Source organism: Mustelus asterias, chromosome 10 (assembly GCF_964213995.1).
Source record: "Mustelus asterias chromosome 10, sMusAst1.hap1.1, whole genome shotgun sequence".
NCBI lineage: Eukaryota > Metazoa > Chordata > Chondrichthyes > Carcharhiniformes > Triakidae > Mustelus > Mustelus asterias.
Genome location: NC_135810.1, coordinates 74188468 through 74202098, shown reverse-complemented (window position 1 = coordinate 74202098; position 13631 = coordinate 74188468). Strand labels below are relative to the sequence as shown.

The following is a 13631-nucleotide window of genomic DNA, read 5'->3' as shown; positions in this document are numbered from 1 at the left end:
CTTCAGATTTGCATCTCCCCTACCTTGATAATCTATCACCCACTTGCTTACCAAGAATCTATCCATCTCTGCCTTAAAAATATTCAAAGACTCTGCTGGAACTTTCTGTTCCCTGTTTGCATTGGGAGGGTTTGGCGATGGGAGCAGAAAATATCATGAGGAATGCCTACTCGTGACACTAATAAATAAACTTCAACGGTCAGAGTGGGTTTCATGATGACATTAAACCATGAAGCAATTGGCTTTGCCCCCATCAGTGACGGGCCGCATTCCCTGACGTTTATTGTCAGGAACTTGATTGTAAGAACTAATCACATAATTATCAGGCCAATAAGCCAAAATCATCCCCCCACTTCAAAAAATCATCCACAGCAGTGTGATATCAGAATGGCATGAAGTACAACTGGTCTCAGGAGGTGTGCATCTGACAGACAATACTTCCAGGAGAGAATCATAGGATCCTACAGTGCAGGAGGAGGTCATTCGGCTCATCAAGTCTCCACCGACCACAATCCCACCTAGGCCCTATCCCCATAACCCCATGCATTTCCCCTTGCTAGTCCCCCTGACACTAAGGGGCAATTTAGCATGGCCAATCCACCTAACCTGCACATCTTTGGACTGTGGGAGGAAACTGGAGCACCCAGAGGAAACCCACGCAGACACGGGTAGAATGTGCAAACTCCACACAGATCTCTGCTAACCACTGTACCACCATGCCGCCCGAGAGCTTGGAGCTGAGTGCAGTACTCAAGGGGAGAGGGTCATGCCAGGATAGTGCCAGCTTGATGCTAGAGTAGTACCAGGAGATGCACCCGGGTGACGATTGTTTCCTGGTTTGCTCGCTGTGTGTTGGGTGGCCTTTAAAAATGGTGTCCAGATCTTCCAGTGTGTGATTTGATGGTGAGATGGGTGAATCTGACGTCACCCACCATGAAATGTCATGGAACCCATGACTGCAAGTTTTGTTTTCTAAGTCCCGGATTATATGGGGGAGAAAGCTGCAATTGCCATTGGCAGCTTTAATGCTGCTTTTCCCACCCAACATTGGCCTTTGCTGATATCTGAGAAGGTTCTGGCTCCTGCTTCCTGCACCTTTTCATCAAGAGAGTTCCAAAGACTCATGCCCCTCTGAGAGAAAAAGACCTTGCCTCATCTCTGTTTTAAATGGATGAGCCACTTATTTTTAAAGTGACCCCTATTTCTTGATTCTCCCACAAGAGGAAATATCCTCCCTACATTCACCCTGTCAAGACCTTTCAGAACCTTGTATGTTTCAATTAAGTCGCCTCTTGTTTTTCTAAACTCCAGCAGAAAGAAGCTTAGCCTGTCTGACCTTTCTGCATAAGACAGTCCACCCATTCCAGGTATTAGTCTGGTAAACCTTCTCTGAACTGTTTCCAATGCATTTATATCCTTCCCTTAATAAGGTGACCAATATTGTACGCTACTCTTTACTACTCCATGTGTGGTCTTACTAGTGCTCGTACAATTGAAGCGTAACTCCTCACTCTTGTATTCAATTTCCCTTGCAATAAATGAAAACATTCTGTTAGCTTTTCTAATTACTTGCTGTACTGCATACTAGCCTTTTGTGACTTATGCACTAGGACACACTGCACCTCAGAGCCCTGCAATCTCTCACCATTTAATTAATGTGCTTTTTTATTCTTGCTGCCAAAATGGATAATTACACATTTCCTCACATTATACTCCATTTGCCAGATCTATACAGATACACTTAACCTATTTATATACATTTTTTTAGCCTCCTTATGTCCCCTTCACAACTTACTTTCCTACCTACCCTTGCGTCATCAGCAAATTTAGCAACCATCCTTTCAATCCCTTCATCCAAGTCATTTATGTAAATTGTAAACAGCTAGGGTCCCAGCACTGATCCCTATGGCACAACATTCATTACATCATGCCAACCTAAAAATGACCTATTTATGCTTACGCTCTGCTTTTTAGCTAGCCAAGTTTCTGTCCATGCCAATATGTCACCCCCTGTACCATGATCTTTTATTTTCTGCAGCGAGCTTTAATGTGGCACTTTGTCAAATGCTTTCTGGAAATCTAAATATAGTACATAACTGATTCCCCCTTTATCCACAACACATTTTGCTTCCTCAAAGAACTCTAATAACTTTGCTAAACATAATTTCCCTTCTACAAAACCATGTTGACTCTGCCTGATTACCTTGAACTTATCCAAGTATCCTGCTATAACTTCTTTAATAATAACTTCTAATATTTTCACTATGACAGATATTAAGTTAACTGGCCTGTAGTTTTCCACTTTCTTTCTCCATTCATTTTTGAATAATGGAGTCACATTTGCTATCTTCCCACCAAATGGGACCTTCCCCGAATCTAGAGTTTTGGAAAATTAAAACCAATGTATCAACTATAGAACATAGAACAGTTGTCCTCCTGGTCAATTGGTGAGGTGAGCTGGGGCAAGAGGCGAAAAATTAGGATCGTGCATGGTTTCTCGCCTCTCGCGAGTTTACCAGCACTGATTTGCTGGCAGAATTGGCTTTGCGCCCAAGAAGGGCCAATTTTAATGTTAATATTAAATAATATTATATTTAATATTAATGACATGATTTACATGTCATTAGCGAGTCCCCAGACGCTATCGTGTATGGGCCCGGTAATGATTTATAATGATGATCCCAATGTTGGACAATGGGAAACACAGCCACCACTGATGGGGTTGGGGACGATCATGAGCTTTCACTCCAACATAAAGCACAACTTTGGACTCCTTGCGATATTTTCTGCTCCTGTCACTGAACCCACCCAACGTGAACAGGAGTAGAAAATCCTGGCCCTAGAATAACAGGTAATGTAATGACTCTATGTTAATAAACTGTGCAAGTTCTTTATTTTTTGTTTTGTTGCATCCTTCCTTATGCAAGATAATAATAAATTATACTTTTTTTTCGTTCAACATAACAGAGGTCACTCTTACACCATTGCAGGAGTTCAAGAAAAAAGTAGAAAGTTTACATTATAGGGAGCATAAGCATGTAGTTGTTCAAGGAATCATTACTGCTGTCAACTATATTACACACACCACTTCCATTGGATGTTTAATGGACAAGAAATCCACCCAGGTATGAACTATATTTATACCCATCCTCTGTATCTTCTTTCTGATTTTTCATGTGATTAGGTGATTCAAGCTTGCTCATCACTTGCTCCATCTCACCTTCATTCCCGAGTTAAAATAGAAAACAGTTACTAGGATGCAGCCAGGTAGAATACTCAGAAGAATGAAAACTTCATAAATTGTTGTATGAATGTTTAGACTATGGTGATGATGTCAAGTTTATGTCTTCTTGGTCTGACTTTAAACTAAAGAGCCTTCCATTCTCCACTTCTAAAGAAATACAAAATTTAATCTATTTTGTCACCCTGAAAGTATGCATCCTATAAACTTATCAACGCATTGGATTGGCAGCATATTAGAATAATCTGACCTGCAGATTCCTTGTTGGAAGAAGGGAAGAAATCAGCATTTTTAATTTTTTCATCAGCTGGAAATTTGATGCACTTTTAAAAAATTGATTTCTTAACAAATATACATTAATGCATATAATTCCTGAAGCCTTTGTACATTTTATATGCACAGTACTTGTAGGAAGATTGCATTGAAACATCCAGATTTCTTTACATGACTGTGTTTTCCAGAGGACTAATGTAGCTCGAGGTAACTTATTTGCTTCTGTTTTGTGGAAGGTGGGAGGAAGTCAGTGAAGCAGATTTAAACTTAGCCTGCGCTACAGACCTTGCTATTTCAAATTTCACCCATTCATTCTGTGTGCTGATTAGTACTGGGGCGGGTGGGGGCACTCATTCAATGCTTGATTGAGGAACCTGGAAATAGCTGAAAGCCATCTTCTGGCCTTGCTGCTGATCCCCCTTCCCCTTGACCTCAGTCACTCATCTGGATCCCTCTGTGATCCTGGGCCTCAAGTGGATGTACTGCTGACAGCTACCATTGCTTTCGCATGGTGCTCCTGAGCAACGAACAGCTGCCAGCCTCTGATTGACCAGCATCTCTGGGGAATGGGATTTCCACTTCCCGGGTCCTTGATCCCCAGGAATACCTACTGTTACTGAGTTAAATGCCTAAATGGCAGTTAATTCGGAGGGTGACATGGGGCTCCAGCCAGCAGACGACACCCCTCTAGACTCCAGCTAGGACCACTCAATGGGGGGAATTCACCGTTCCTCCTGCAGTCGAGGTGGCTCACCATCAGCCACCGGGATCTTCTGGCCATGCCAAAGTTGATGGCAATTTACATTCCTTGCCCTTGCTGCTGTCAGGGAATCTGCAGTTTTTTTCTTTCTCAACACTCTAGCTATGACTATAACACTACATTCTCTCTCCTTTCTTTCTCTATGAACAGTATGCTTTGTCTGTATAGCATGCAAGAAACAATACTTTTCACTGTATACTAATACATTTGACAATAATAAATCAAATCAAAATCAAATCAGTGGGAAGTGACTTGAGCAGGTCTGGAAGATCCCTCTGGTGGGGAGGGGTGGAGAATTCTGCCTAACATGGTCCAATCTAGTTGTTAATTGAAATCTTAAAATTTCAATCATCCACTGTGCTTTGACTTCTTCAATTTATGAATTACACAGCCTGTGCAGACTGAAAAATCTGATAATGATCTCGACAAATATTCATCCAATGAATATCAAGCCAAAGTGGCTGACAACCAGTCGTCAAAACAGGATTATTTACATAACTTCAGTAAGACCTTTCAAAGTTTCACACAAATATTGGAGTCTGAAGAAGAAGTTATGTGTCTTGCAAGAGATCATTACAACCTTAGGTAATTTATTTTTATTTGCCTCAGATGATATTGAAAGTAAATGCTATCTACTAGCCAGGTAAACTTCAGACATTTTTGCATAAAAGTAACTACAAAAGGCCTGTTTTCATAGTCTGATGAGCAACTAGATGAAGGTTACACATCCAAGAGAATTGGGGCGATTCTCTGACTTCACTGTGCATGGCACAGATCGCGCCAATCCTGAAGAGTGGTGTGCGGGCCTAAAAATAGGTTACAGTCCCGGCGCCAAACAGTTTGCAATTCTCCTGGCCCCTTTCTAATGGCGCAAACTGGATCACGCCCAGGAAGGGCGCGAGGCTGATTAGCATATTAAGAGTAACATTTAAATATGCATAACCTGTTCAACTCCCAGCGCACGGGATTCTCTGGCCTTCGGGGGCACCTCGAGAACAAAGAAAATCACTACTGGTCTCCACTAGCGGAGACTAGATGCTATGGCCATGCTGTGGGGGGTGCTCAGAGGCCATTGAATCTTCTTGGTGGTCGGGGTCATGGCCGGGCGCCATGACCCCGACGGTGCCCACCAGACACCCTGACAGTGGCCACCAGGCTCCCCAGCAGTGCCAGTCGGGCACCGCCAGTGTGCCAGTGGCAGTGTCAAGAGGGTGGCATCTGAGTGGGGGCTATGATGGAGGAGCTATGCAGGGGAGGCTGTGCAGTGGTGGATTAGGTCGGGGTCGTTGTGGGGAGATCATGATGGGGGGGTGGGGCATGTCAGGGATCAGGAAGGAGGACCCATCGGAAAGGCCCTCATGCCAGCAAGCCATGTCAGGGAGGGGGTGGGGAAACATACTGCTGATGAGGAAGGCGGGTCCCAATGTCCTTGGAGGGAAGGAGCAGGGTCTCCCTGTGCACTTTGAGATCAGGGTGCCCTTATGAAACAGTGGCCAAGGGCTCTGAAACCAGGTTCACATAGAAGCATGGAGGCTGAAAGCAACCAAAGAATCCACTAGAAAATACTAAGGTCCTGGTGAACTTAATGGCAAGACTGCATTATCGCTTTTTTGGAGAAGTATCTGCTGACATAAAGATTAAGGTGGATGCATGCATAGTATGTTGGAGCAAGTTCCCCATATTTAAGTCTCTATTATAGAGACCTAAAAGGTAACTGTGTGTGAAGGAGGAAGATGTGAGCATTTTTCTTAATGAATAGTTTGCTTCTGTCTTCACAAAAGTGGAGACAGTACAGACATTGTATAGGAAAAGGACTGTAAAATATTCAATGATATAAACATAGTGAGAGTGAAATTATCAAGGGTTTGAACAGCTTTGGAAGTAGATATGTTGCCAGGCCCAGGTGAAGTGTACCGCAGGCTGTTGCACAAAGAGGGATTTAGCGGAGGCTCTGACCATCATTTGGTAATCCTTTCTGGACACTGACATGATACAGAAGAATGCAAACATATTATTTAAAAAGGGAGAAAGGGATGGACTAGTAATTGCAGCCTGATCAGCCTAACCTGGGGTGGTAGATAAATGATTCTGAAAAAATTTGAGGGACGGTATTAATGCCATTTAGAAAGGCACAGATTAATCACACATTTGTCCTAGATTTGTTAAGGGAAAGTTAAATCTTTTGAGGAGGTAACAAGGAGGTTTGATGAAGGTAGTGCGTTTGACGTTGGCTTCATGGATTTTAGCAAGGTTTTTGACAAGATCCAACATGGTAGACTGATCAGAAAAGTAAAAGCTTATGGTATCCAAGGAAATTAGCAAATTGGATTCAAAACTGGCTCAGTGGCTCCATTGGTGTACTGGCTCCCTTGCTTTTTGTGGTAAGTTTTAATGGTTTAGACTTAAATGTAGAGGTCATAATTGAAAATTTGCAGATAATATAAAAATTGTGTTTGGTGATGAGGAAGAAAGCTGAGCTGCAAGAAAATATCAATGGACTGGTCAGTGGAGCAGAAAACTTCCAAACAGATAATGGGGTAATGGATTTTGAGATTGCAAACAAGGTAAGAGAGTATGCAGTAGCATACTGAAAGTAGTAGAAGAACTGAGGGATCTTGTCATGGATGTTCAAAGATCTCTGAAGGTAGCAGGGCAGGTACGTAAGACAGCTAAGAATGCATATATGATACTCTGTTTTATTAACCAAAGCATTGTAAATAAGAGCAGGGAGGTTATGCTGAAATTATATAAAGGCTAGTTTAGGCCACAGCCAAAGTACGGTATATAGTTCTGGTCAATTATAGTAAGATTGTGATTGCATAGTAGGGAATACAGAGGAGCTTTACAAGGATGGTGTCTGGATTGAAAAATTTTAGCAATGAGGAAAGACTGGACAGGTTGAAATTGCTGTGTTTAGAACAGAGGAGACTGAGAGGTGATTTAATTGATGTGTGTAAAATTATGAAGGGCCTAGGTAAAGTGGATAGGAAGGACCTTTTTTCCTTAGTGGAGAGATCAAAAACCAGACTGGGATGGGTGCATAAATTAAATTAATTGGTAGAAGTATTGGAGGGGAAGACCAGAGAGTGGTATGGCCTAAAATTCAATGTCTGAAAGGTTGGTAAAGGCAGAAACTGTCATCACATTTAAAAAGCACTTGCGAATGCACTTGCAGGGCGGAATTTTCCCATTCTGACCACCACGGGAATTGTAGCGGATGAGACATGGACCATGCAAAGGTCTGTTGACCTTGGGCAGGATTTTCCAGTCTTGGGGTGAGCACGGAAGGAAAATCCCGCCCAAAGTTTTGTAACCCCAAAGGCTATGTACCAAGAGCTAAAAAGTGGATTTTGGTTCTATAGCTTCCGTTTGACCAGTACAGACCTAATTGTCTGAATGTCCTTATGTGCTGTAAATTTCTATGATTCTATGATTGCACAGCAAGCCAAAGAAAAGTAAATTTGAAAAAGAATTGCAGGTAAGATAAAAGTGAAGTGAAAGGGAAATTACGCAAGTATTTAATGTGTCAGGCCACAAGGCCAAAATTATATTTCAGTAAAATTGTAGTGATACCTGATTCATTCAATATAGTTCAGAGGGGTCTGGTTTTCACAAAATTAGGCCTTGAAACATGCAACTGGCTAGTAGATATATTTTCATATGTGTGGTGCTGTAGAAAATAGATCTGTTCAAGTTGTTAGAAAGCAATAACTATTCAAACAAGTATTTTTTACATAATGCACGGAGACAATACTTACCTTGGTTTACCTCTTAGGTATGGTCAGACCATTTTTTAATACAATAATTGTGAACAGGTAATTTTTATTCTATTAAACAAATATCTCAGTGATGGATCAAACCTTAGCTATAACATGAACAATGAATTGCCCTCTGGTGAGACTACTAATTCAAGATATATCAGAGTTAAAAATAGAAATTGCTCTTTTCCCTTTCCTTACTCCATAGTTTAGCTGATTAAGTGAATAATTTAGTAATAATAAGCTAGGTTTGAAGCTTAATCTCTGCTGATTTTGCTGATTCCATGCGGGATAATAGCATAGGCCACTTTTAGAGGGCGGGGAATGCACAAGTTAGAACATAAGACGTCAGATTGGATGTCATCAAGTCATTTTCACTTTTTCCAGATGGCAGCTGGCATAGAGGATGGGCATCACACATGGAGATGTCAGGATGATAATTAAGACAACTGATTAGCCAATTGATATAAATTTTAAGGTGCTTTTGAATTTTACTAATGTTGCATGGAAACCATGGTGCTTCAGAACCTTGCCCAATTAAAAGAGGTGGCGAGCAAGTGGGAGCTCAGTGCAACTCCAACAGATAATGAGGAAGCCATTGTCACATGCCAGGAAGGGAGGAGCAATAAGAGTGGACCAAATAAAGACACAAGGTGGGGACATGGTGCAAGTTCGGCAAAGCTATGCTGCCAGAGTCCTATTGGGTCAGAACCCCTTGCGCAGGGGAAACAGGTAGGGAAAAGACAGGGTGGGAGTGGAATTTGCATTATGGAACAGTAGAAAGGGAGCGAGACCCAGTCATGGACAGGAGGATTTCAGCAACTTCGGGGTCAACAGGAGTACTTGCCCTGGGGGCAACAGGAGCAGAGTGCTGTGAGATTTAAGTTTGGGAGTCATAGATTACCCAAAGAGGGGGTTGAAGTCATAAATGATTTTAAAATATATTAAGTAGTTTTTCACTTATTTTTTGTATTATGGCCCTATTTGCTGCTAGTCCTTGTTTCCTGTGCCTTGTACTCTTGCTTTATACTTTTCTGTCTTTCATTTCTATCTTTGCTTCCCTCTTATGTGTCTCCCAGCTCGGGTTCCCATCCTTCTGTCACTCTAGTTTAAACCCTCCCCCACAGTACTAGCAATTACACCTGCGAAGATATTGGTCCTTATCCTGCTGGGGTGCAACCTGTCCATCTTCCCCAGAATTGGTTCCAAGGCATCAGGAATTTAAATCCATCCCTCTTATACCATCTCTCCAACCACATTAATCTGGTCTGTTCTCCTATTCCTGATCTCACTTCCACATGACCCTGGGAATAATCCTGAGATTACTATTTTTGGGTCCTGCTTTTTAAATTATTTCCCAGATCCCTGCATTCTGCTTTCAGGACCTGGTTACTCTTTTTACCTATGTCATTGGTGGATGACGTAGGTAAAAAGAGGACCATAACCTCTGGCTGTTACCTTCCTCTTTCAGAATATCTTGCAGCTGCTCAGTGACTTCCTTGACCCTGGCACCAGGGAGACAACATACCATTCCGGTGTCATGTCTGCAGCTGCAGAAACATCCATCTGTTTCCCTTACAATAGAATCCCCAGTCATTATTACGCTGTGTTAGGGTACAAGATCAGAAACCCAAGGTAGATTATGAAATTAGACTAGACCCTAACTATTTGCTATTTTGGCATTGTGAGGATAAGATGTTTCATTCCAGGTGTGATTCTATTGGAACACTAGAAAGCTTTTATCAAAACAAACATTATTTAACAATACAGTTTAACAATACAAATGAATTGGTTTAACATTTAACATTTGAGCAACACGTAAACATGACAAGTTACAATTCTTAACTGCTAGTCTATCTCTTATTAGTACCCTTTCAAGCAATATTCCTCTTACAGACTTAAAACCCCTCTTTAAAATCAGTTCACAATCCACAGGTTTATGTGCTTGTACTTGTTAACAGTCTAGAGCCTTTTGAACATCTCTGGAGAGAGAGAGAGACCTGTCTTCTGACAGCCCCAAACAGCATTTTCCAGAGAGAGACAGAAAGGCACCTCCTGTTTCATTCAGAACCAGGCAGAAACTGCTCTTGACTTTAAAAACGCTATCTCTCCTGCAAGCTTATCTCTGTCCATTAACATGACTATCTGTCAATCAACCTGATCAAAATCCTATTCTGAAACCCCAGGGAAAAACCAGGTAAACAAAAATGCATCAACTCAGATTAAAAGAAATAAATAATGGGCTAATATCAATCATCAGCCTGCATTCTCAACATTTGAGCTGCCTGTTCTGCAGACAAATTGGCATTGTGCAAAACAGCAGAATTTTAAATGTACCCCTTATAAGAGATATGATATAAATGCATTTCTTAAAGGCACAGTATCATCACATCTGCCACAGTTTTTTCTTCCCCCTCCTGTGCCCATGCAGCTGAATCACTTGTGGTGCACGGACTTGGTTCTTGCTTCATTCCCTTGAGAAACCATCTCCACCAGCAGCATCCAAAATGGAGAATCTGTTAGAGAGGGAGAGCTTCCCAGGGGACTGCTGTGCTATCTGCCTAGTGCTTTTACTATTTCTGGCAGTCACCCAATCCCTTTCTGCATTCTTTATCTGCGGTGTGACCACCTCACAGCACATGCTATGCACGAACATCTCAGCTTTGCGAGTACTCCACAGTAACTTCAGTTGCAGCTCAAAGTCTGAAACACAGATTTCAAGTAGCTGCAGCTGGAGATACTTCCTACACATGTGGTCATCTTGCACATTGTAGCCCCCTCATGCTCTCTTTCCTGCCTACCTTTCTGTTATTATCAAATTTAGCAACCATACCTTCAATCATCCAAGTCATTTAGATAAATTGTAAAAAGTTGAAGTTGAGGTTAATGTTTTGTAAAATTAGAAAATAAACAAATGGCTAAATAGCCTGGGAATTGTATTATCCATAGACCCACACCAGATGGACAAAGGAAGTGGGTGTTTCAACCTCCTTGTAAGCAGGCAGGAAACTGCTACCAACTTTATTTAAATGGATTGCAATATTTAAAGAAACCTTTGATTCATTTGCAGCAAGCCCACTTTAGGCATGTATAAAAGGGTCAACCAGAAGATTGTGCTCAGTGTTCAAGTACAGCAGATCCAATTAAATAGATCCAAACCAGATTTTCAGATCTTCAAGTGCCTGTTCTACAAAGGAGTCAGAAAATAATTTTTTTGATATCTCCTGTGGTAGCCTGATAAGTGACAGAGGGAGCAGGGAAAGATTGAAGGCTGTGTTTACCTTGATGGTTTCAAGTAATGCCATTCCTATTTGAGGAGTTCTCTGCAGCAGTTGCTGAAATAGATGTTGCAACTCTGCAACTGCCTTCTTGCTAAGTCTCAGGAATAATGATCGTCAGTCATTGCCAAGTAGCTTTCTTTCGGCCTATCATTGTCAGGAGGAGAGTACAGTAGTTACGGAGCATCAGCAGCACTGTGTTAGTAATCCAGAATTCCAGGCTAATGTCCTGTGGAAATTAGTTTAAATCCCATCCTGGCAGTTGGTGGAATTTAAATTCAGTTAATCTGGAATATAAAGCTAGTTTCGGGGATGGTGACCACGAATACCATTTATTGTTGCAAAAACCCATCTGGTTCACTCATGTCCCATAGGGAAGGAAATCTACCTGCCTTACCTGGTCTGGTCGACATGTCCATAGATGTGCTAAATTAACGCTTAGTGTCAGGGGGATTAGCAGGATAAATATGTGGAGTTACAGGGGTAGAGCCTGGGTGTAAGTGCAGGCTTGATGGGCCGAATGACCCCCTTCTGCACTGTAGGGATTCTATGATACATGTGACTGCAGAACCACAGCATTGTCATTCATTCCTAACTGCCCTCTGCAATGGCCTAGCATGTCCCTCAGTTCAAGACAAGGATGGTGGCACAGTGGTTAGCACCGATGCCTCACAGCGCCAGGGACCCGGGTTCAATTCCGGCCTCTGGTGACTCTGTGTGGAGTTTGCACATTTTCCCCATGTCTGTGTGGGTTTCCTCTGGATGCTCTGGTTTCCTCCCACAGTCCAAAGATGTGCAGGTTAGGTAGATTGGCCATGCTAAATTGCCTCTTAGTATGCCAAGATGTGTAGGTTAGGGGGATTAGCTATGGAAAATTTGGGGTTACAGGGATAGGGTGAGGAGAGGGCCTGGGTAAGATATTCCTTCAGCGAGTCTGTGCAGACTTGATGGCTGAATGGCCTTTTCTGCACTGTAGAGATTTCATTCCACAATTAGGCATAGCTAACAAATGCTGGCCTTGTCAGGAAAGCTCGGATCGCAGGAAAGAATAAAACAGGTTCAGTTGAGTAATGTGTGCCATGACTTCAGATGAGCCAGGCAAGTAGTTAGACACCTTGTGGACGTTTAAAAGGCATAATCAGCAGTGATGCTATCGGCATCAAAATTGCAGTGACAACCCATTTAAGACATTAGTGTGGTGGTTGAAGTGATGGGGGGAGTGGTACAGGTCTGCTACATACAATGTAATTTTAAAGTTAAGTTAAAGTTTATTTATTAGTCACAAGTAAGGCTTACATTAACATTGCAATAAAGTTATTGTGAAGTTCAGCACACACCAGCGCCTGTTCGGGTCAATGCATCTAACTAGCACATCGTTCAGACTGTGGAGGAAACCGGAGCACTTGCAGGAAACCCACGCAGACACAGGGAGAACATGCTGGGAATCGAACCTAGGTCCCTGGCGCTGTGAGGCAGCAGTGCTAACCATTGTGCCACCGTGCCATGTAATGCAAGGTGATAGGTGGCTGTTCACAGGAAGACAGCTTAAATGAATTAATTTATTTGGAGAGAAGAACATGAAAGCAAAACCACTAGAATAAGTTAATGACCTGTAAATGACTCTTTTTTTAAGTGTACGATGGAGACTTTAGCAGTTTTTTCAGTTGATATGGCATAATTAGTGAGTTTTGCAGACCAGGAAGATCTCAGTTTTGATCGGTGGTCTGTCATAATTAGCCAGTCATAAGAAGGGCAACAATATACCATGCCTAGTATTTGTATCATGAAAACTGATGCATTTATTTAAGCAATTGACTGGAAAATTTACAAAATATGTATTCTAATTCTCTCCTTAACCTGCATAACTTTGGCATTCTTAAGAGAGTAACTGGGATGTATTACTGATTGTAGATCCAGAAATTATGAAGCTATTCAGACATCCACTATGAAAAATCCTGCTTCTGATCTTGATCCAAGTTTATTGTCCGATAGTGAAGAAACAGATGATGAATATTTCACTGCTGATGAAGGTTTGTTTTAATATGGGCTTTCTTTTTCTAGTGGTGCTGCTGATAACAGTTACACATGTGACACTAATAAATAAACTTTTAAACTTAAAACATGGAAGTTCCCTACAGATGTGATATCCTTCTCAATTAAACAATGTTAACCAATTGTGAATTACTTCCTCAGTAGCAAACGAAAGAAGAAAGAAATCAATCAACATCGAACTTTGTGAAACAAGGCTTGACTTAAATATATTGGGTTCCAGATAGTTAATCTTAATGGACACTCTTTGCACCATTCTCAGCTTTTATCAT

General features: G+C 41.7%; 1 protein-coding gene across 1 annotated transcript in view; it reads left to right on the top strand.

Annotated features, from left to right (window-relative positions):
• Positions 1-13631, top strand: part of LOC144499454 (RPA-related protein RADX-like) — an 86260-nt gene that overhangs the window by 45482 nt on the left and 27147 nt on the right. The window contains exons 9-13 of the mRNA XM_078221440.1: positions 2970-3125; positions 4666-4859; positions 6739-6838; positions 9504-9646; positions 13222-13340. Coding sequence (XP_078077566.1) covers positions 2970-3125; positions 4666-4859; positions 6739-6838; positions 9504-9646; positions 13222-13340 — 712 coding nt within the window. The remainder of the gene's footprint in view (positions 1-2969; positions 3126-4665; positions 4860-6738; positions 6839-9503; positions 9647-13221; positions 13341-13631) is intronic.